General features: G+C 34.6%; 1 protein-coding gene across 1 annotated transcript; it reads right to left on the bottom strand.

Moving 5' to 3' along the window:
- Positions 1-263: 263 nt before the first annotated feature.
- LOC124368153 (protein arginine N-methyltransferase 1-like) lies at positions 264-23,552 on the bottom strand. The gene is made up of 5 exons (XM_046825428.1): positions 23,407-23,552; positions 14,744-14,976; positions 11,473-11,708; positions 9,658-9,895; positions 264-699 (listed from the first exon to the last, which is right to left on the bottom strand). Exons 2-5 carry the CDS (start codon positions 14,969-14,971, stop codon positions 316-318), a joined length of 1,086 nt encoding a protein of 361 aa, XP_046681384.1. The 5' UTR covers positions 14,972-14,976; positions 23,407-23,552; the 3' UTR covers positions 264-315.
- Positions 23,553-24,317: the final 765 nt, after the last annotated feature.

Genomic DNA, 24,317 nt, shown 5'->3' with positions numbered 1-24,317 from the left:
GGGGGGGGGGGAAATGAACGGGAACTCGGAAGCAAAGTTTTGTATCGTTTTTTTTAGCTCAGTTGATTTCTAGACAATCTCATAGAAACTATTTTTGACCACTTGTGTTGGTAGTAATTTTGTGATCCAAATTTAACAGACAGTATTGTTTACATTATAATAACTACGAGAAGAGTTTTTTTTTATTTCTTTCACTTAGTTTTAATAAATGTAAATTCTTTTTGCAGATATGCTATGATTGAAACTGACTTTAAAAATTTCAGTTTAAAAAAAAAGTTCTAAAAATTAATACAGATCCGGACCAAATAAACCATCTTAACGCATCCTGTAATGGTTGGCCTCGTGCACCTCACACAGTTCGCCCCTGAACTCGATGTCAATGGTGAAATCCAGATCCCTGTTATTGCGCTTGTTGGGCTTCATCGAAAACACGCCGTAGATCTCCTCGTTCCTCTTCACCGTCATGTAGTCGTCCATGTAGAAGACAGTCTGCTTCCAGTGGGTGTAGGGAGCTTCTGGAGCCGTGCTCAGTCCTATCCTCTTGTGACACTTGGTGAATTCGATGGTAAAGAAGGTGACCAATGCTTGGATGTAATCATTGCGACGGACTTGGAGATGGAATGGAGCTTGGAAGTCCAGATCTTCCTTAGTGACTGTGTAGAGATCCACCTCTTTTATCAGACAGGCGTTGGTTACCACCTATTAAAAAAATAAATATAAATTAACTGTCACAAAAAACATTTATATCAACTCTTTGAACCACAGCAGACTATAATGGCTGCCGTAGAAGCAATCCTACCTAGTCTTCAACTCTTAGGCTTACATGGCAGGTGCCATAACTAACATCAGTCTTACAGCTCATACCAATGACAGATGGCTCTCCAAACTGAGGCAAAAATATCTCAAGAAGCTATCGTGTGATCAATTTTTTGACAGGGTGTGAACCACAAAACTTTGATATTAATTCTATCCGAAAATAACATTACCAAGCAAATATTATACAAGACGCTAACTTACCTAAACCAAGATATTATTGGAGAATATAAATAAAATATTATTTCATAATGCATTTGGTGGATAGGAGTGATGTGACTGTCTGTAGTAAATTTTTCCTATTGTAGACAGTACTGTGTTGACCAATGATACACCACTTTCTTGATAATCCCTCATAAACGTTGGATGGAAAACCACAAGGGACTTAGATGTGTACAGGAAATATACAATCTGGGAGCAGTGAGAGTTGCTTGGTGGTGAAAAGAGAGACAGGTAGTTTCTTCTGGAGTAGCTGTGATGACAAGAGGAATGGGAGATCTCTTTGTTCCAGCTGTTTTATTAGTGTCATGAATATATGACTGGTGTCTTGAGATGCAGGACCTTTATATTGTCTTAATTTGGTATTGATTGCATTAAACTGAAGTATTGTGATCAAAGTCCAACACCTATTATAATTCTCTTATAGTTTGCCTTGGTGACGTTCTTGATAATACAGGGTCTGTATAATAAGTAACCGGACTGAGCCTGCCCCGCTCCGTCAAAGCGTCTGCTAACCGGTATCTGGTGCTGTAGTGGTTGTGGGGGGTCTAGTGAAAGGGAACCGGGCTGCAGCAGTTGCCTCCAAGCGCTTGGAGAGTTAGTATCGAGCGAGAGCGGAGTGCATGTTCAGTTACCCCGTCGGAGTGAAAATGGAGAGTACGATCGAACAACGTTTTAGCATTAAATTTTGTGTCAAACTCAAGAAAATGGCCACGGAAACTCTTCAAATGATTCAAGAGGCTTACGGTGAGGATGCTCTGTCCAGAACTCAGGTGTTTCAGTGGCACAAAAATTTCCGGGAGGGCAGCGATGACGTCCATGACAAACAGCGTGTCGGTCCTCCATCAACGCGTCACACGGACACAAATGTGCAAAAAGTGTTGAACAGTGATCGTCGTCTGAGCATTCGGGCTATCGCAGATGAGGTCAGAATTGATAAGATGACCGTTCAAAACATTATTAAGAACAATCTGGGCTAAGGAAGATCTGCGCGAAGCTGGTACCCAAACACCTGACTGATGAGCAAAAGAAGCGTGGTGTTGCTGTCGCTTCGGAAATCCTTGATCGACTGCAAACCGAACCAGAGTTTTTCAACCACATTATTACAGGAGACGAGACGTGGGTTTTTGAATACGATCCTGAGACGAAGCGGCAGAGTTCGGAGTGGCACACACCGGCGTCACCACGACCGAAAAAAAACGCGCATGATCAAATTGAAGGTGAAGTCGATGCTCATTGCTTTCTTTGACGTGAAAGGCATTGTTCACAAAGAGTTTGTGCCACCCGGTCAAACTGTAAACGGCCAGTACTACAGAGAGGTGCTCCGTCGACTAACCGCCCGGGTTCACCGAGTCTGTCCGGAGATTGCCGATTTGTGGATTCTCCATCACGACAATGCACCGTCGCACACCTGCCTGCTCGTCACCGAACAGTTGGCAAAACAGTCGAGGGCAACGTTGCCACAGCCTCCTTACAGCCCAGATATGGCACCACCGGACTTCTTTCTGTTCCCCAAGATCAAGAGACACCTTAAGGGGACACGGTTTGGGACTCTGGAAAACATTGAACTTGCTACGACGAGGGCTCTAGACAACATCGAGGTTGCCGACTTCCAGGGAGCGTTCAGGGATTGGAAAATACGGTATCAGCGTGTTATCGACTCCAATGGGTGTTATCGACTACTTTGAAGATTTCTAAAGAAAAATTGTACATATTTTGCCAATAAAAAATTTCCTGAAGTCAGTCTGGTTACTTATTATACAGACCCTGTATATTACCCAGTTAAAATATTGTCATTGCAAAAAACCTGATTCTGTCTCAGTGTTTTACCTCACAACTACAAAGGTCAGTATCCCATCTCTCTACCAGTCAAACCATGCTTTCTCGCAATACCTGTGTTTAGCCATAATTTTCTTAATGCATGCATCAATCAAAGTAAATGCGTTTACAAATTGAAGCCAATAAAATTGTCCTTTCGTCGTGCTCAATCTCTTATTTCTCTCAGTCCAATGTTAATAATAAGTTAGAGCCTCACGTCTCAGATACTCATGAGAATCCCCACATAGAGTCAATTAGTCCATCTATCCACTCAAAAAATGGTTTAGTACAAACAAGGAATCATTTCATTCCTCTCCATTTTCATGCCTTTCCCTTCAATTTTCATTTCTAAAGGTAGTTATGTTCAAAAGAAGAACAAATATAATAAAATAGTAAACATATAGATAAACAATGAATGAATAATATGAATCTATTTGAAATAATTAAAGATTGTTGTTCCATCCTTTTCATTTCAAGTCACTAATTTGTGTAAAGTCATGATCTTCTCTTATTAATCCTTTCAGGAGTTAATAAGTAATGACTACTAAGTTGTTTCTGACCAACTTCAATTTTAAAATTATAAAGCACCAGAGTTTGCCAAAACTGTTGTTGTTCATTAAAGACAAGAACCTGAGAACCCTCCCTCACTTTGCACCTAGTCCTAAAGACCTCTGTTCCACTTCCAGAGTGATAGGAAATGCAATTTTTTTTATGAAAATATCAATGAGCTTGACACTTCCTTCAATCGACACTAATGTAGCGGTGCAAAATTATCTGAGCCAACTTCTGTTACCGACATGACTTTAATAGTGAGCTGAACAGTGTAACATTCATGAGACAGAACTGTATATCCCTACACAAACTTTCTCAGCTATAGAGGAATTACTTCTATGCTCATATATTTATCTCAACAAATGTTCTATAAACATGTTCTGAGACGAAAAATATAGTAATCATTGCACAAAAGTTTTTACTTAACAGCCTTATAGAAAAATGATTATTTCTTTTAATATTCTGTTAAAATATTTACAATGTATATATGGAAAGGTATACAATGCATATATGTGTATGTACACTACTGTGGTCTTCTCTGAACAGTATAGGATGAGATTGAACTTTATTTTCCCTTTACCAACTTTCCCAGCAATACCTTACTTCGTAAACCTTAAATAATTACCTAGGCCCATATTGAAATGCAGGAATTACTTCTATGCTCATATATTTATCTCAACAAATGTTCTATAAACATGTTCTGAGACGAAAAATATAGTAATCATTGCACAGAAGTTTTTACTATATTTAATTACAAAACGCTCAGCCACTAAGCTGTAGTTAAAGCTTGAAAAACCTAGCAACTTGCTTTTGGAAGAAGTATGAAGGTCCATCATTACCAAATATGTAACTGGATAACAATAAACAACTTGCAATGGAGTGATCACATTGATACTCTCTCTAGAAAATTGAATTCATGTTTGCAATTTTAACCATTCCCACGCCGTACTCTGATATATTTGAATGATAGACATTGACCTAAACGCTAAACACGATTATATCTGAAATTATACATTGTGTCTTTTAGTTCACAAAAAGCCTTTGAAAAAGCTCTGTGCTTATTGCGATTGACTAGGAATACTTTTAGACGACTGGCAAGGAGAGGGAGGCATCCTTTGTTTAGCCCTTTGACTTGCTCGTCTGCCTTGTGAGCGCTACAGAGCTATAACCAAATATATCCATTGTCTGCAGTTGGCGTGTATTACTGCTTCGTCAGTTGTCATGAGTATGGAGTGTGTTAACTATGTATCTTATTACTTTTCTTCATCACATGGTAGTATTGTGATAAATTATTTATCTTGTTTTATACTGGCGAGGTAGTGTATTTTATTTTTTGAGTAGAATTGGATTTTGTAAGTGAAATAGAAAGTCTGAGAAGGTGACAAGATACAAGATAGATCCTATCTACGAAACTTTATATAAGAAAAAAGCTCTAATAATTAGTAATTATATCATTTTTCTGTTTTATTATATTTTACCTTGAATTTAAATTTAGATCAAAATATCAGTAAGGCAAATAATTATTTTTAGATTTTTATCCATGAATATAATTTTAACTAAAATGTCTTGTTTATATATTTGTTGCGTTTACCTCTTACATAAAATTTATAATAAAAATTAGCTTTGAATTTAAAATATATTTTATAGTTGCCTTGGCGTTAACCCATTGTGGATCACTGACGAGCTGGGCTCGTCACGCGGCGGCCGGGCCTAACGATGATGAGCTCAGGTCGCAAAAGCGGTCTGCTTTTAAGTTTCCCTCCAAATAGTTCTATTAAAGTCTGATAGATTCAATTCAATTCAATATATCTTTATTCACACATTCATCAAGAATGGTTACAGAGTCAAAACATGCAGTAAAAAATTGATGTCATCAAGAAGTAGGTAAACTAGTTTAAAACTATTATAAATGCAAAGAGAAAATATCTTTAAAAATTTGATATTAACTAACATTTCTGTAAAATAAAATATATATGAGGAGAAAATATATGAATGCATATACATACACATACATGTCTTAAATAATAGCATTAACAGAATTAAAAAAACTCATTCAAACTATAAATTGTAGAGTTTATCAACAGGCTGTGCAGTCTTTTCTTCAGAGTTTTAGAGTCACATGTTTTGAAGTTTTCTGGAAGCACGTTAAAGAGTCTTGCACCGCTATAGGAAGGCTTCTTGGTGTAAAGGATTGTTCTATGCGCTGGAAGGGATATATCATTTGCCAGTCTTGTTGTGTAGCTGTTGACGTCACCAACCCTTGGTAATCTTTCTCTTGAGGCGTGGGTGATTACCTCGATGATGTATATGGACACTACTGTGAGTATCTCAAAGATTTAAAAGCCTCTCTACAAGATTCTTGTGGCTGCAGTCCTGCCATGATCCGCATAACCCGCTTCTGTAATACCAGGATCGGGCGATCGTCTTCACTTGTCAACTAAGAGTGTTTAACAACGGTCTACGTTTAGAGTTTTTAAAAGTTTTATAAATTTCCTACAGATCGCAGTTGTATGTTGAAGTTGAAAAATCATTCATATGAGTTTAACTCTCTGCTTTTTAGCGCTTCTGATTGGGTGTTTTCCTAAGTTGTTATTATAATACTTTTGAGGTTAGTGACAACTAAACGACGCAGGCATACATATTAGCGCGTTTAGTCTAGACAATGGCGCGGATGTTGTAATCGCTTCGCCCGAGCCGCTTTATTTAGACTATGATTCAGACATTATCCCTGCCACCCCGGAACCTTACTCGCGTGTTATCGTTCCAACATCACGGATACCCCAGCAGGTCCTTGTTCCATCTGAACGAAACCTTCATAGCTGAATATTCTAGTATACAATAGCAAGCGGTACGATGTGGCGCACCATTGCTGTTCGGCTGCTGACCGTAAATTAATTCGTGCCCGTGCGCCAAGACAATACAATCCGCAATGGGTTAAAGGAAAATTGTGGAATTTTCATTAGCGATGTGCTAAGGGTTAAAAAGAATTAAGCATATCAGTAATAAAGCCACAACAATAGTCTAATGTACACTATTTGAGTCAAACCTAAAGTTTAGCCTTATAGTTGGGGGGGGCAGCAGGAAACCTCAACCAAATGCTGCTGCTTCAATTAAGAACTATCAAGAAGTAACACCAAGGTGTCAACAATTAATGTTAAGAGGTAAAGCCTCGAGAAAGCTGCAGAAATGTTTCCAAACCTGAAAATTCCAACAATAGTTGGCTTACACATCAAAGAAGTATTCATATATGCTGACAAGGAACTCCTACAACGAGACTACGATATCTAGACATAATACCCGCCATACATAAAATTCCACCTACCACTACACCATAACACACAATATGAAAAGAAATCATCTTACATGGACAGAAAGTTAATCAACCATCTACCAGAATCCATGACGACTCTAAAGGGATGAAGCTGAAGACGACCTTGACGAGATGTTTGACTAGCTGACCATTCTACTCCCTGGAGGAAATTTTGGACTGGTGAGAGAAACCAACACATGGCTGATGGGGCTGGGCAGGGATCAGGTTAAGCAAGTGATTGCCTTGATCACTGGACACGGCCACTTCAGGAAACATCTAAACACTCTAGGTTTACGAAATGAGGACTCGGAGTGTAGACTCTGCAATAAGTCTGAAGAGACTGCAAAACACATAATACTGGACTGTGAGAGACTGGGAGCAAGGAGAAGGGCTCTTTTCGGTGATAAACAACCAGGCGACGAACCAGATGCTAGTATCGGGGAAAAGCTTCTTAGCCTAATTAAGGGCACAAAGATAGGCTTACCCCTCTAACATCAAAGGGGCACACAATAAGCTCAGGTTGACGTGTGAGGATCTGTGAATCCACCCCAATACCCCAACGCAAAAAAAAAAAAAAAAAAAAAAAAACCAACACAACTTTATTTTGCATCTAGATTTTAAAATCTTGACGCACATACATTTCTAAAGGAATTGTACTAAAGACTATTGACTCCATCCAACATAATTCACTTTCTACACCATTCTCTAGTTAAAATAACTATAGACTTTTAGTTAACATTAAAAAAAAGTTAACAATTATTCACCATTTTCCAGAGTTTCAAGGAGGATTTGGAAGAATTCAGAGAATGAACAAAAAAGGCCAGTGAATAGTGTACAAATATAAAATGATTTAATTTTGTACAATAGACACTGGACTGCCTCTGGAATCTTAATGTTAACCCACTGAGCACTTACTTATGTTATTTAGTGCTCTGTGAGTTTTCTGCTACCTTTAGACTGTCGAAGACTGTAAATGAAGATTCACTACTCTATCACACCAATAGTACAATAAGAATCAGTTGATATGTGGTATTTCCGCCTGCAGATTTTTGCACTGCCAATGTTGAGTGTAATATGTCTTTAAGTATTATAAAAGATTTCAACTAAACATGTAATGATTTGAGTTGTTTGAAACAAAACTACTTCACTTGAAACTCAACTGATCACATTATTTATGTGTACAATAAACTCTAAACATTATGGGGTATGGCTACTTTTGGAAGTACCTTCACCGGATGGGAAAGATCAGGTCACCTCAGGTGTGAATACTGCCCAGAGGACGATGACGCTCATCATTCGTTCTTCGAGTACGAGCGTTCTACAGAGTACAGAAGAATACTTGTCTTCACAATCTGTGATGTAAGGCAGAAACTGTGGTAGGGATAATGCTGTGAAGCAAGGACAGGTTGTTCTTCGTGTGAAATGAGAAGAGAGTTGCCTGATTGACTCTTAGCCTCCCGGAAAAGTAGCACGGCTCTGTTAGGGTGCAAGACACACGACCGTGCATGAAGTAATAAAGGCCTGGTCCCCTCCACCCTGTAGGGTATTCCCTGTTAAACGGGGCGAGTCACACTCTCTGTGTGTAAATGAATTCACACTACATAAAAATACCGCTAAACATTAATATGAACAAGTCAGCAACGAATGAAAGCTGATATGGATCTCATGAGATGTATGATTTATAACAATGATATATAAAATGATTTAATTTTGTACAACAGACACAAATTGTTTATGACATATAATAACAGACATTGTTTATGATATATAACAATGCCCACCATCATACTGCTCAAATACAATGACTTCTTTGAAACTGGTAAAAAAGTATTATTTTGTAAGTTTAACAATTTAATTAAATGGCAAGTTAAGTGATTAAATACCCCATGCTCATATTGTTATCTCTACAAATGTATTAAAACATGTTCAGAGACGAAAAATATAGTAATCACAGCATGTAGGGTGTTGTTAATTCTATTGATTTATCAGTATTTTGATGAAACCATTTTAATGTGATAGTTTAAATGAAAATATTAAACTAATTCAACCATATTCCTAACAATCCAGTTTAACTCCAGTTTTTACAGATGAAATTGATGAACTTTTTGAAATAAGAAGTGCTTGGAACACAGTTGCAACTCTAGGAATCGCAAGGGCTCTAAATTCAGACAGACTTCTATCTCATTCATTAACAAATACAGTAAATAAATAATCAAAAGATGGTTGAGGTCATGAAGTGGAATGACAGTGCAGAATAAAGACAAAAATGAAACCAGAATGGCTTTATAGCTTAATTGTTTGACTCAATTTGTTTCATTTGATTTACCTTACTTTATTATTTTCTACCACCAAAAGGTTAATCTATTTATTTGTTGCATGAAATATTTTGACACAGACTACTAATTTTACGATGAGATGTAAAAATTGTGTTCCAATTGCAAATTTCAAAGATGTAAATTATTGTATTCAGACCGATAATAGTAACAGAGCAATGACAGCGACAGAAAGATTGTATCAGCAGCTTGTTCTTCAACAACGATAATGGGACAGAGGAAACAATTTTAATAATGAAGAATCAGAAGCGACATACGGCATAGAATGATATTAGCAGCTTGTTTTTCAACAATAATGGGATGGAGAAAACAATATTAACCCTTAACGCTTGAAAGGCCAGCGCAGAACTGGTCACACCAAGGTTGTAGACAGCTCAGGTTAGTTTTGCCATAGTTTGTCCTCGCAACTTATGCGGCCAGTACCGATTGCCGTGCAACTTTCATAGGCAGCTCGGCAGCCATATTTGTTGTTTGTCTCCACAAATCGGAATTATTTATCAATTTCTTCCGCATTTGCATAGTAATTAGTTTAAAGAAGAAATTACAAAAATTTAAAAAATTTATTTTTAATCAATCTCTCTATTACACACTTGTATTATCACAGTGACTCACCTGTTTAGGATCAACAACATCGACCAGAGGCTCACTGATGGCTATCTTGCGGATGGCGCTCATGTTGAACCCGTAGACATCGTCCCACCAATTGATCTTGTCGTCCTTGTACTGTCGGTCCTCGATGCCACATACAAACAACGTAGCCCGGTCAGGGAACATGAGACCATCAGTTGCGAGCCACTTGTCCCGAGCGTACAGCACTGTATCCAGCATGCTCTCGTAGAACAAACAGTACCTGCCACAACAGCAAATGTCACTATGGGGAACATGAGACCATCAGTGGCGAGCCACTTGTCCCGAGCGTACAGCACTGTATCCAGCATGCTCTCGTAGAACAAACAGTACCTGCCACAACAGCAAATGTCACTATGGGGAACATGAGACCATCAGTTGCGAGCCACTTGTCCCGAGCGTACAGCACTGTATCCAGCATGCTCTCGTAGAACAAACAGTACCTGCCACAACAGCAAATGTCACTATGGGGAACATGAATACTGAACCCTAACATATTTTTTCTATAACCCCTTATCATGCCAAAATTTACTCAATGACATTTAAGTTATATTTATAAATAATTGAAGTATTTATATTTTTATAATTACCTTTCTCCACCACCTTTCCAAATAATTAATGAACTATAAGCCTACCTAAATTTATTTACACATAAAATCTATGAAGTAATTATTGGGACTAAAATAAAAGTTGAAACGTATGCTTTATTTTCTACCATCTATTATTCTATTCCAGGACTTTTACAATACATTTCATCGTATATGACGCAAGATGTTGGACGTGTTTTAGAATTTAAAGACTAGTATGAAATAACGTACTAACAGCTGACAATAATAACTAATCGATAAAAATGTGTTGTAAACCTAAACAACCACTATGCAAATAAAAAAATTGAGACTAGTAAAACACATATTCTTTTTTCTAATCCTATGTTGGACATTCTCAGACGTCATGAAATTTCCACTTCTATCAGAAAGTTTATTAGATAGAATAATAAATCTTTTTGTGATGTGTCTGAAGATGATAGCCTCGCTATGGAAAGGCCTCACAAAACAATAAAAGTTTTAAATATTGGTTTTATGTTTTTCATGTAATTTATCAGAAAGTTGTTAGAGGTGTAATTATTTCAGATATTGTCTATGCAGTTGATAAATACCCCAATAAATCGGTGGGCATTCACTTTGCTTAGATTTCTAAAATTAAGACTCTACATCAGCTGTTTTTCTTTATAAGTAACTATACCGATGTAGCTTAAAACATCTGTTTACTACTGCATTTACATGAAAGCTTTATTTTATGATGCAAGATCAAATCTAAGTAAACTAAAGATTGTGCCATATTTAGTCAGCGATCTTTAGTTAGCTGATCTTACAATCAGCGAGAGTTGAAAGATAGAAACCTCTTTGGAAAGAAAACATAATTTAAATTATAAACTGACTCTTGACTCTAAAGGTGGATATAATGTTAATTTAACAGTAATAACAAATCAAGTTGCAATTATAACAACCACAACTACAAAATTACAATGTAAGTAATTGCGAACAATTTCTATTATTCTTGACTATTTCTCAATGCTCTGGAATCAAAAATACCAAGAAATGGATTCGAAAGGGTTAAAATATTGTTTCAACACACTCAAAGAGTAATGCTGAATTTGAGGCGTAAGTGCATGGCAATAGGCCACCCCATAGAAGAAGAAGAATGCTGAATCTCGTTGCAATTAAAATATTGAATATCACTGATGTTGATGAGAAAAGTTCATCTTGAAGCTAACCGTTTAAGAATTAACTAAAATCTTACCCCATCCATTCAGAGATAATGATGTCAACTTTCTCAATGCCATCAGGTAAGGTGACCTCTTCGACTTTGCCCTTTACAATAGATATGATATCAGACAGATTGTTATCCTCTACAATCTGTTTGGCGTACTCCACGATGTTCGAACACTCGATACCGATGACCTTGGCGGCACCAGATTTAGCAGCAAACATTGACAGGATTCCAGTTCCACAGCCGATATCCAGTACAATCTTTCCCTGTAATCAGATTTTTTAAACATTAGTCTTTAATTGTAATCTGTCCATTTAGCCTACAACTACAATGAGAAATAAGGAAAAGTTAATTTTACGACAGGCACTTTTAAATTGCAAGAATCATATTTAGCTTTTTATAGATCTATACTGTTTTTGATCCTTGTGATTTTACAAGAAGCTTCCAGTATCTTGTAACTTCTGGTATCTCGTGACTTCCAATACAATAGTAAAAAGACCTTTGTTTCAACTTATGTTCTTATATGCTAGACATGACCAACCAGAATGCAGTTATGTAAAGTACACTATATAAATAATGTTGTAAATATAAGTTTGTACCTCGTTTTTTGTTGTACATAAAATACATTTTAAAACAGCTAGTTACTCACCTAAAACTTTCTATAAATAAATGGTTTTACATATTAATACAGCAAAAAAGTAATTCCGCAGACAGTAACTAAAAAATGCCTCTAGTGAGTAATAAGAAACCCATGCATGTATCCCGCTGGAATACCGTGGTAAACTGTAACGTTCATTTTTCTTTTTTCCAACCAAAAAGTAGTTTTCCTCACATTTGCTTTTGAACTCATTCATTTTCATATCAAGTTTAATGATTTCTTCCTCTTTCTGCAGTACAATTGTTTCTAGTTGGACTTTTTGATTCCTTAAAGTTATGATTTCTTTATTTGCATGGCTTACCTATTCATTTAATGTCCTTAACATAATATTTACATTTTCCAGTTCTTCCCGCACTTCTTTATTTGCATTTATTATTATCTGTTTTTCACTGTTTTCACTTAACAACAAACTCTCACTTTCATCAATTACAACTGGATTATTTGTTTCTAATATTTCACATTGAGTCTCTTGTCTACCATTTAATAACTGCTTCATACTACATTTATTACAAGACCATTCAGTGTTCACTTTGTTTATTTGTTTAAATTCCTTAAGAGAAAGTGTAGTGCATTTAAGATGGTACCACTTCAAACATTGATCTCTACAAAGGACAGCTCGACAATTGCCACTAACGTTTTTGCCACAATTTCCACATGGATATTTGACTTCCTTTTCTTTCATTACTTTCATGTCTAACAAAAATAAAATTCAAGTTTAATGTAGTAATAAGAAAGTAAAATGTATATATTTATTTATGGAAATATAATAATAATAATAAAATAATATATTATCACAAAAATTTATGAAGCAAAAAGTATAATCCCTCAATGAGATTTGAACTCAGGTCTTTTACTCCAGATGTCTAGGACTATGTCAGTGAGCTATACTGCTGATAAGAGAATGTTTGCCAAATAGTCACTTGTATCAGTTGTCAACCAACAGGACTGAACAGGTCCCTTTGTCAAAAACTTGTCTCTCAAATAGAGTATCTCAAGATACAATACAATACAATAAAAATCTGTGGCTAATTTTTTTATTACGTTAATTAATTAAAAATATCAAAATGTTCCACACTTTTGCATTAGAAAGCTTGGTTTAACCTTGTTAGTTAAAACCAAATCACTCAAACTAGTTTATAGGTTAATTGCATGGTCAAAAATAAAATCTTTGATAGTTAATTATTTTTTGAGATCCAAGTCAAGTCTATATATTAAGTAAAAATGTTAGAGTATCAAACTACTTGTCTTAAATTAAAATGTACTCACGACACACAAAAACATATAAAAAATCACACTGAAAAGGGAGCTTCAGCACAGCACAGCACACAACAATCAAACCTGTTAGTACAATGTGTTATATCAGTCAGTCAGTCTATTTATGAGCTTTATTGCAAAAAATAAAACCACAATTAATCGCAACATCTCATATAACAAATGTAAACTTAAAGACAAAAAATATTTTATGTTTGTAATATTCTATGTGAATTAATAAACACGAATAACATCAACTTACAACTACACTTTAAGACATATTACAAACTTTAAAAATAGGCTATTGTTGAAATAAAAATTATAATAGAAACATGACTTAGCATTGCAAATTAAACCGCAACCAGCCACCTCAACAGACGGTCCTAGTTACAAGGGGAGCTGTTGACTAAATTAAAAAAAGCACAAATGCCAACACATCCTGTTACAAAAAAGAATATATAATATTTAGGGCTTACCTTTCAAAAAGATAAAAACGAAGTGTTCAGGTATAATAATGAAAAAATATAATTTCTGCAATAGAAGATTTAAAAATATCAAGTTCAACCAAAAGCAGGTTCTTGTTTGCGACAGTTTGAAATAGTCTTAAAAATCTTATCAACTTCAAATAACTGCAACCATAATCTATAAATTTATTGCAAAAAATATTGAGACAATATTTAGCAAAGAGCATATTATAAAAAATTATCAAATTTTTTAGAATTAATCGTTCCATACAATTTTTTTTAGGTAGGCCTATTTGAAGCAAAGTTGCAAATGTGAATTCATGTTTTTGAAATAACATTGTGGAATACAGTTGTTTTTCATTCTTTTAATTTTTACATGTTGTTAGAAATTAGTAGTCTACTGACAGACCAAAGAATTAAGTTACTTTAACATGTTCACATATAAAGAAATAATATACAACTAAAAGTGTACATTTTCTATTTAAAAAAATATCAAAATATGCATAACGATCAAAAACTTAAAAGATTAAATAACGGTTTTGGAAAATAAATTTCAGTATGTTTTAATTTTGATTGATGAATCTAAATTAATGATTAACCCTTTTAGGACTAGGGACCGATCTGTTTGCCTCTATGTTTTTTGTGAAAAATACCACCGGTTGATCTGTTAGCCCATTAAAATGTCAGCAATAAGAGCCTACTATTGATACAAACTGCTTGTATTTATGGAGTGTTATAAAGATTGTGGTTTGTACATCGGGCGGGGCAGAATTTGAATACACTTTTGTTTAAATCTAATCATAAAATAGTAATTGTAGAAACGAAGTAAATACAGGAAAAATCTTGTAGAAATAAACTAGTATAAAAGAAAGGGTAAACTAAAAGACCATATAAAATTGAATGTAATGGCTATCAACCTACAACCTACCTTAAACAGGTGTTTGTTGTGATACATTGAGTTTCTGTAGGTCAGTGTTCGAACTTCATCTTTCAGCATCTCCTCGTGGATTCCGAAATGAGCATATGAATCAAAGTAGTAGTCTCTTGATGTCATTTCTTCAACTTTAACATTTTCATCTTTCAGATTGTTATCCTTAATTATAACTTCAGTTGTGGGGATGATTCCATTCTCTTGTCCAACTTCCATTGTCTCCATCTTTCCTGAAAAGTCAGTAAGAAATCGATGATTAGGACATGACTGTTATCTATGTGGTTCCATAGATATTAACATTACTTATAGGTGACATAAATCATAACATCCATAAGACAAAATCTTATAAAATTGAATTGAATGTACTATTTTACAACTCTTTGAGGACCGAACGACAAAATATCTTTCAAACATGTTTCATTGAAAGAGATCAATATATCGCTCATTCATGTTTTTAGTTACCAACAAGCAGATTTGAATAAACATTTTTCTCATGGGCTTGTAAACTTTAGGTGAATATCTTTGGGTTTGTTCCCATCACTCAAAAGTTTATGAAACATTTCTGTAAATTTTATTTACATGAATAAATTAAGTGTTAATGTTTTGTGGTCTATACTAGTTTGAAGACATGACCAACAAACAAAAAACAAAAAGATTGTGAAAACAATCTAGGTACATACAAAAATCTCTATTGAACAATATTAAAATTAAATTTTCATTTGAAACAAGTATGTGAAAAATTAGATTGTCTTAAATAGGCAGGATTTCTTGTTAAAGCTCAGACCAATACAATCAAAATTAATATATTTACCATAAAATTTACCAATTTTAAAGTCCAAACCAAAGTACTTTTTGAAAGAAAATTTTAGCAGTGTCACTATATGTACTAGGCCTTCTAGACTTTTTGGCACGCCTCACATTAGGCCTATAAGGTAAATAGGTCTCTCTTGCAAAAACACGGCTACTAGTCAGTGCTTCAATGTTTATATTTGGTGTTATATTTTCTCCAACAATCGGCTCTGAAATAGTCAATGATTTTTCAGTTGTTAAAACTGGACACTGACAACTCATGTCTTCTCCTCAACAAAATCACTACTTCCCTCATGGACATTTGGATCAGCAGTCGTTTCTCCAGTGTTAATCTAATCTAGAGACCGTCTGTCTTTTATTTTATAACTTTCCAATCACAACATAAATATTAACCCACTATAAAATAATTATAACTAATTCAAAACGTAAACAGCGCAATAATATTTACATAACACAGAAAGACGTTTTGAGATGCGTATTATGTTGTCTACAGACAGTACAAAAGCAAATGGAGGGCAAAATGTATAATTCGGACCTTTGTAAAGCAGTTTCCAGAGTTTCAGCTACTATCATCTAGATGTTTAAAATACTTTAAAAATATTATTCCAAAAATCTTATTACGTGATCTTGGCACTTGCCATACAAATTTAATGGGTTGCAAAATGCGATCCTGCTGAACAATATGCTGGATGGGATAGCAGTTCGTAGCCCAATTCATGGATTTTTTTCCATTGTGACTAAACAAGTGTGAACTTGTGCATTGTCTCATCTGTACAAAAGTTCTGAATAATATTCATTGGTGATCATTTTACTCTTCTCAAGGCAATCCATGTGTATGACACCTTGTGCATCTCAAAAACACTGTGGCCATGACTTAGACAGACTGACCTTAAACCTTCTTTGGTTCACATTCACCCGGAGCAACCTATTGTTTTGATTGTTCCTTGGTCTCTGGCATGCTGAGATGAATCAATGTTTCATCTACAATTACAAAACTATCGACAATTTCCGGAGTGATCACTTCTTTGGGGCGACCACAGCGGAACTCTGCAAACCACTTCATAACCAATGAAATTGAAGGTGCCAAGTTCCCGTAGTATTAATAAAGTATTTCCTTAGTCTCAGTGATGGATTGTTTACGCAAGAAGTAATACTTATCAGTACGCAAAATTAGTTTTTCCCATTTTCGTGAAAATTCACAAAGTTATCTGCTTTGAACGGCTATCAAACACCAAATGCACAACGCAGCTTTATCAAAATCCCTATATGAACTTTATTTATCAGAACGTCTTAATAAACAATGCCATCTTTCATTTGAGCCAATATACCTGAGAGTGAGTTCACTATTATTATTATTATTATTATCATCATCATCATCTTATGTATCCAAAAATGGCTATGTCTGATGTCAGTCAGCTTAATGACCATTTAATGATGTTTATTCATTGTTATGACAAGAAATATAAATATATAATTATGTTAAATAGAACAATGTTGTTTAAAATCAATTGAATCAAGTTAAATTATTTATTGCTATTTGAAAATGGCTGAAAGTACCCTAAGAGCTGTCAAACTTCATAATAGCCCTTGAGTCCATCTACAATAGTAAGCATTATTCCTATCGTTATATTTAATAAGTACACATTAGATAATTTATTAGGTTATTATATTAGTTTAAATTAAAATATTATATTTGGTTTATCTCTGCAGCCACTAAACATTTTACAATAAAAATCTACTTTGGTATGATAAAACCTCAAAACATGTATGTATCTGGGCAAAGGCTAGATTTTATCTGGTGTGGTTTGACTGTTTGACTAAATTTTCCATGATTTAAAACATACTAAATAAAAAAATATTTAAAACACAGGACCTAATTAACTTAATCTTAAATTATACACAATTTCAAGACAATTATAAACAATGTTGGCACCAGTTTATCAACTTCACATTGTTTTTTTTTTCTAATGGAAATAACTTCAAGTAAGTGCCTAGAATAGCAATACAAACAAAATAAAGATGAGGAAAGGCAAAAAAGCTAAAAAATACATTCCCCGTCTAAGGAAGAAAGTCCCTCTTGGATAGGGTGGTAAGCGCTCATTAGGGTGAATGGCTCATAAGTAGTATTGTATGTCAGGTAGAATGGTAAACCTTTGGGTAGTATGGTAGGCTCTTGAAGAGGTGAGATAGTCATATAATTAGATCAGGTAAGTTTTTGTTAGCTTCATGAACAAAGTTACACTTCTATTCTGTTAGACTATGCATATTCTTTCAATGATTTATTTATTAAAATATCATTATTTTATGACTAAGATCAAAGAGAGATTAGGGAATTCCCTAAATAAAAGGATTTACTCCCTCATATGAAAATTTTCCTGGTATCAATATTTAGTTAATAGCAGGAGCTAGCAAAAACTATGTCAATGTTATGAATATATTCTGCTCATCGTACAGAATAAACTACCGTTTTCCGAGAGTGGAAACACAAATAACTATGCTTTTTAATATTTTTAAATAATTAATTGTTGTTCTTTTAGTTTTTGTTTTCACTGATTGTCATGTGCTTGATTAATTTATAATGCCATCATGAATAACTATGAACTGAAGAGGAAAGCTCTTTATTAGCAGCAACTGGTTGGTGATGCACTCAACTCCAATCTCGCTAACATGGCTTACTTTTGGGAGGTAGAATACAATAACCATTCCTTCATATTGACTTTTAAGTTTCTGTTCTTTTTAATACTGTAATTTATTTTTGTCCCCGATAAGGAAACATTGTCCAAAAATAGTGGCCTTTACTGTGTGTTTGTTTACTCCTGAGAAGCAGCGACTGTCTCATAGTCCGATCATTGAAGAAGCAGATGGGTGACATTGCATGTATACAGACAGAATAAATATCGAAAAGTCAAATAAGTTATAAAACACTTTGTTACTTTGGTAATCTGTTTAGACTTTTTACATGAAATTTTGATTGAAATGTGTCATTGAATAAATGAAAAACATTTATTACGAAACTAGTTCGCTGTATTCGCTACTATTACTGACTTGCACGATACATGAAAGTTGGTCTCCAAAGGGTTAAATTTCTTGATAATGTTTTATAAGAGCGAGAATATGAGTTTGTTGTGTAATCGTGTGTTGTTTAAAATAAGGACATATTTTTATGTAATATGAAGTTACCAAGAGGTTTTTAAGTAGATTCTATGAACCTAAAATATAAGGGATTAATGGTTTCGTTAATTTGGACAATTTATAAAATAGTGTTTTTTTTTTTTATTTTAACTTATAGAAAGTTTGGTTAGATTTGTTTACATTAGTTTCAAATTTTTTTAGGCAGCGTTAATGAGATTCCAATATTAACGTATTGGTATCATCATCCTGAACAAAACATTATATAACACATTTTATAATGAAAGTGTAGATCAATAATAGTGGAACTACTTTTCTTCCAAGATAGTTAGAATTCATGGTTAGGCTAGGCCTATATATATTTACAATATTTGTTCGTTTTGGTTACATCATGTTCCTAGATTGCAATAATGTCTGGTGGCAATCATGATCAGACCCTTTGGAATATGATCTTTTAGTAATAGGTACTATGATAAGGGTAGGGTACAATAAGCGGACCCTTTTTTTTATATCGAAATTGGCTAACGATACTGCTTAACCCTTTTACTGCCGGACACCTTTTTTTTAGTTTGTTGAAAAATGCCGGGCTGAAATTGACTAAAATGTAATGATTTTTTTAAAAAAATCATGGATTCATTATTTTTTATCATAAATTGATAAACTTTATCTTGTTTTTTTCCTTATAAGTTGTAATTTGCTACAAAAAATAATTTAAACATTTTCTGTCCTTAAAAAAATATATATATTATGTCATGAAACAAAAATTTTAAATAAATAAAAATTATTTTTTGAGTTTGCACTTTAACAACTATATTTAAATATTAAACCACCACCATAATTATAATTTTTTATTGTATAGTAATAATTATATATAAACATTCCCAAAAAGTTTTAGGAACATACCTTGAAAAATACTGAAGCTGTGATGAATTTTTGAAATTGGTGCAATATCCTCGAATTTCAAGATAACACGTTTATTGATACATAACTTTACACTATATCGCTTTATAATACATAAATCACTTTATAATACATAAATCACTTTATAATACATAAATCACTGTCCATTGATATGAAAATATAATACATAATAGAAAATTAAAGTTAAAAGACACTTTGATCAATATTTACAAAAATATATATATACATTTTTAGGTTCATAGGCCTGCTGATTAGCACTTGTGTTCCCCAAAACTTGTGGGATGAACACCTTTTTTACAGTTTTTGCAGACAGTCCTGGTTCTCTTCCTCTTCCCTCCAGTACTCATTTTATTAATCGTAAAAATATGTAGATTTACAAATATAAATGTCAAATAAAGTGTAAAACACGAAACAACACAAGTGGAACTCACAACTAATGAGATCGACCATAACCTCATCAAACCAAACTCGAGTTATAACCAAAGAAGTTCAGTAACAAAAATGGCTTCCATAGATTATAAAACCTGTTTTCTGTGTGTTGTCCATATAGTAATGAATAACACAGCTGAATTTCGATGCATTTGGACAACATTGAAAACCAGTATAAAACAAATACGAGACGGCTTTTATAGCGCACGTTGGCGATTTTCGCACAAACGGCAGCGTGCGCAATCGCGCACGTCGGCAGTAAAAGGGGTTAATCATAACCATCGATTCAATCAATCGATACTGATTAATTATTTCGAACAATTAACTTAAATAATCTATATCAACAGCTGTAAACACTTTCAAATAATACTCGTAATTTAATATTTCAATGTTATATAAGTAGCCTAACATTTGATTATAAAAAATGGCAGTCAATTTTAGAAAACTACACGACATTGCTTTGAAAGATGATGACATGTTTTTCGTGACTTCAACATGTTGGACTTGTACTGAAAACCTCATTATGTGATCATCTTTGAGAAAAAAACAGAGGAGCGAATATGGTCGTCTTCAGTTTTCCTAATTTTGGTTATAATAATTTGTTTGATCACTGTAAATATTAAATTCATAGGAAATTATAAGATTAAATGCTGAAGTGGCAAATCACTAATTTGACGTTATCAACGTATTCTGCTCATCCTCCTGAACAAAATATATATATGGTTTTAGGAGGTGCAAATGACAAATAACATAATTTTAGAGGGTAGGCTATATACATAAATAGTTAAGTTCTTAATGTTCTGTTTGTGTGCTGTGTCTGGATATCTGTAAATATTATCTGCAGGTGGGACTGATAGCGTATCTGTTATCTGAGCGCTCTGGAGCAGAAGTCAGAGATAACGTGTACTGTAGGTTGGATCGAGTGAGTGTGTGATGATCATGGATCAACCATCCACTAGTTCGACCAATCGTAGTGAATTGGTATGTCGGGAGTGTTTTATCGGGCATGTTAAGAGTTTATGTTTCGACCGAAACGAGATTATTTAGTTTCTGTACTTTCGGTGGAACACACTAATGGTATGTGTTCCCTATTAATGGCCATTTATATACGTATTCATATTAGGGGTATTCATGATTTACGAGGGTCGTCCATAAAGTAACCGCCGTTTGGGTGTGGCGCGATAAGTAGTGGGGTTAGCGCCGCCATTCTCACATCGGTGTGCGCAGCCGTTCAGTACGCTTCTAGCTGTGCAAGGGAGAGCATCGTGCGATCGCGCGTTCTCTTGTTACAACGTAAAAACATGAGCGCCATGATAGAAAATCCCGCCAAGTGTGAAGTACGTGGTGTAATAAGATTTCTGTGGTCGAAAATTTTACATAGCAGCTGAAATTCATTGTGAATTGAGTGCGGTGTATGGCCCAAACATTATGAGGGAAGGTGTAGTCCATCAATGGGTTCGTTTTTAAAAAAATGGAAGAACGAACGTTCACGATGAAGACCGGAGTGGTAGGCCATCTCTCGTCAGTGATGACTGGGTAAACAAAGTGGATGAGAAAATTCGCAAGAACCGTCGCTTCACAATCTCGGAACTTTCGGATCATTTTCCTGAAACCTTTTACTGTGAAACCTTAAAATGGCTAAGACGAGCGATTCAAAACAAGCGTCATGGTCTTCTGACATCTGGTGTTGTGTTTGTCCATGACAACGCCCGCCTTCATACAGCTCAAAGAACAACAGAACTTTTGGAAAAGTTCAAATGAGACGTTTTTGACCCACCCCCCCTACAGCCCGGACCTGGTTCCCAGTGATTTCTATCTTTTCCTGTACATGAAGCGGTGGCTTGCATATCAGAGGTTTGCGAGTGATGAAGAGCTTCAAAACGCTGTGACAGGTTAGCTACGTTCTCAGGCGGCAGATTTTTTCAAAGACGGAATTTAAAAAACTGTTAAAAGATATGATAAGTGCTTGAATTTGTATGGTGAATATGTAGAAAAGTAGAGAAAAGCTGTAGTTTTAACATTTATATAATAAACTTTTTGTATCTCAACTGGTTTATTTTTTATTTCAAAACGGAGGTTACTTTGTGGACGACCCTCGTATTAAGTTTTTTACACGGTACACAATTGCCGTTCCATTACAATTCAATTTATATTTCTGATCAGCCCCTCTAGAATTTGATATTTTACTGATAGGTACTATCTTGAGGGATGTTTTTCTTTCGGTGCTGCTGCCGAAGGCCGCGCTGATGGCCGGAGGCACTCGTTTCAACCCGATAACAACTAATTAATTTGTAGCTTGAAATTTAAGAAAAACATTGTTCATTTGGATCAAAATTATGCTCATTTCAGTATTATTTTTCATTTACGTTTGCAAAGATGGCGCCGCATCCGATGACGTAATCACGAGGTTGAATCATGGTCACAAGAGGTCACGTGATGCCTGATGTGGATGTAGAACAAGGAAATATTGCTCCGCGCTTGAACAGTTGTTCCATTTTTGATGTTGTAGAACTTCGTTATTTCTCATTTCCACTCCATCATACCTTACCTTATATTGTTTTGTTCTGTGGGTTGATTCCAATAAGTTAATAATGCGAAACTCTTATGTTGCCGCTCCGGCCGTTAATGTGACAATTACCAATTCATATTTTCATTTAAAACATGATAGTTATTGAGGACTATAGATACTTATATTATTGGTAGTCTAGGATTTGAGATGTGAATATTAGGTATCGATGGTTACATTCTTCTATATAAAAAACCGGGTCCGCTTATAGTACCCTACCCCTACGGTAATCTTGCACACAACTTATTTGCTCTACAGGAAGAAGACAGTTATTTGCTAGACCTAGGATACCTGTGTAAATCTTATAATTCTAGGTTGTCAAACTCTTTTCAATGTCTCAATACAATTTAGCAAAGGAATAGAGTTGTGGGCCAAAATTGTCAAGTAGAGTACTGAGGGTATATTCTACTCCTTTATGAGGGATGCTGAAGGTAATGTATAGCCTTAGAACATAACCTTAGTGTACAAATCAATAAATTACACAGACTACCTCTTAACCTACCTAAGTTGTCCTGTTTATAAAACGTACAGTTAATGTCAAAAACCTCACTGAACCTAATACAGATTATGCATAGTATAGAAGCAACTTTATATTCTTCATGTCATTCTTCAAATAGCCTACTCAGACTTGCACGCTGCAGTGAGAACATGTCCATTCACTAAACTATACAGTAACTCAAATATTATAGTTAGTCTACAAACTAAATATTGATAGGCTAACTTACAAGAAAATATACTATTTACTTACTTATCTAAAACTCCTTTAACTTTACAAATATATTCCTACTGAACTAAATAAACTTACCAGAGTCAATAGCTCACAATCGGACAAGTACAAACACAAGAAGGCCGGTAGCGGTAGTCGGACGCCTTGCCTTGCTTCACTTTGCACGCATTGTGTTCGGTTCAGTTCGATTCGCCAGTGGTTTCAGGAAGTCGCTTATAACATGTCCTTTAGCCTGCAAGTATTCTGAGAGTAGCATACTATATTTTATACATATAGTTTATGAGATCTAAAATTACTAATCATGACATTTTTTTCATTTATTACAAAAATTCACTGGGAATGCTTTGTTTGCCACTGTGACATGGATATAGGAATTTCAAGGATGGTCAATATTTTATTTACGTTATAAAGCAGTTTTTGAATTTTTACACCACGATTTCCAGGTAGAATCTAACCCATTGAGACTACGCCCATTAGGATTTTTTCTTTCAAGTTTTTAACTTAATCTTTTTTATTTGATTTATTATATTTTTTTTAAAGATTTCCTAATTTAATTTTTTGAGTTTTTATTACTTTCTTCATTGTTTCTTTATCTGTAAGGAAAATCTAGATGTAAATAATATTGTTTATAAAAAGAAAAATTATGTTCCCTGGAAGAAAAAAAAACGAATTCGATCTCATCCTCTTTTGATAGTTACTCTAATAATTATCACAGTGACTGTCCGATCACTTCTTCGAAATAAAGTGCCAAGGAAGGACTGCTATGAATCTAAGAAAGAAGTGAACATATACTATTGCTGGCTTCTGGCTTTGGTTTGTCATTTGTGATAGCATTTTCTACAGTGCAATGTTTGTACACGAAAAGTGATCATAAATATACAAATTTAGATATGGATTCAAATTATAGAAAATTAATGATTTTATCTTTTGTAAGTATGTTAATACCCTTTAGACGTCAAGTCTAGCTTGTAATATTATAAAGTATAAAT

The sequence above is a fragment of the Homalodisca vitripennis genome, chromosome 8, assembly GCF_021130785.1.
Source record: "Homalodisca vitripennis isolate AUS2020 chromosome 8, UT_GWSS_2.1, whole genome shotgun sequence".
NCBI classification, from domain to species: domain Eukaryota; kingdom Metazoa; phylum Arthropoda; class Insecta; order Hemiptera; family Cicadellidae; genus Homalodisca; species Homalodisca vitripennis.
The sequence above is the reverse complement of the archived record's forward strand: the minus strand, read 5'-3'. Positions and strand labels throughout refer to the sequence as shown.

Coding starts and splice junctions, on each gene's coding strand:
- LOC124368153 (XM_046825428.1), bottom strand. CDS start 14,971: ATGGAGACAATGGAAGTTGGACAAGAGAATGGAATCATCCCCACAACT. Junction 11,709..14,743: donor ACAACAAACACCTGTTTAAG/GTAGGTTGTAGG, acceptor ATCTGATTACAG/GGAAAGATTGTACTGGATAT. Junction 9,896..11,472: donor ATTATCTCTGAATGGATGGG/GTAAGATTTTAG, acceptor CTGTTGTGGCAG/GTACTGTTTGTTCTACGAGA.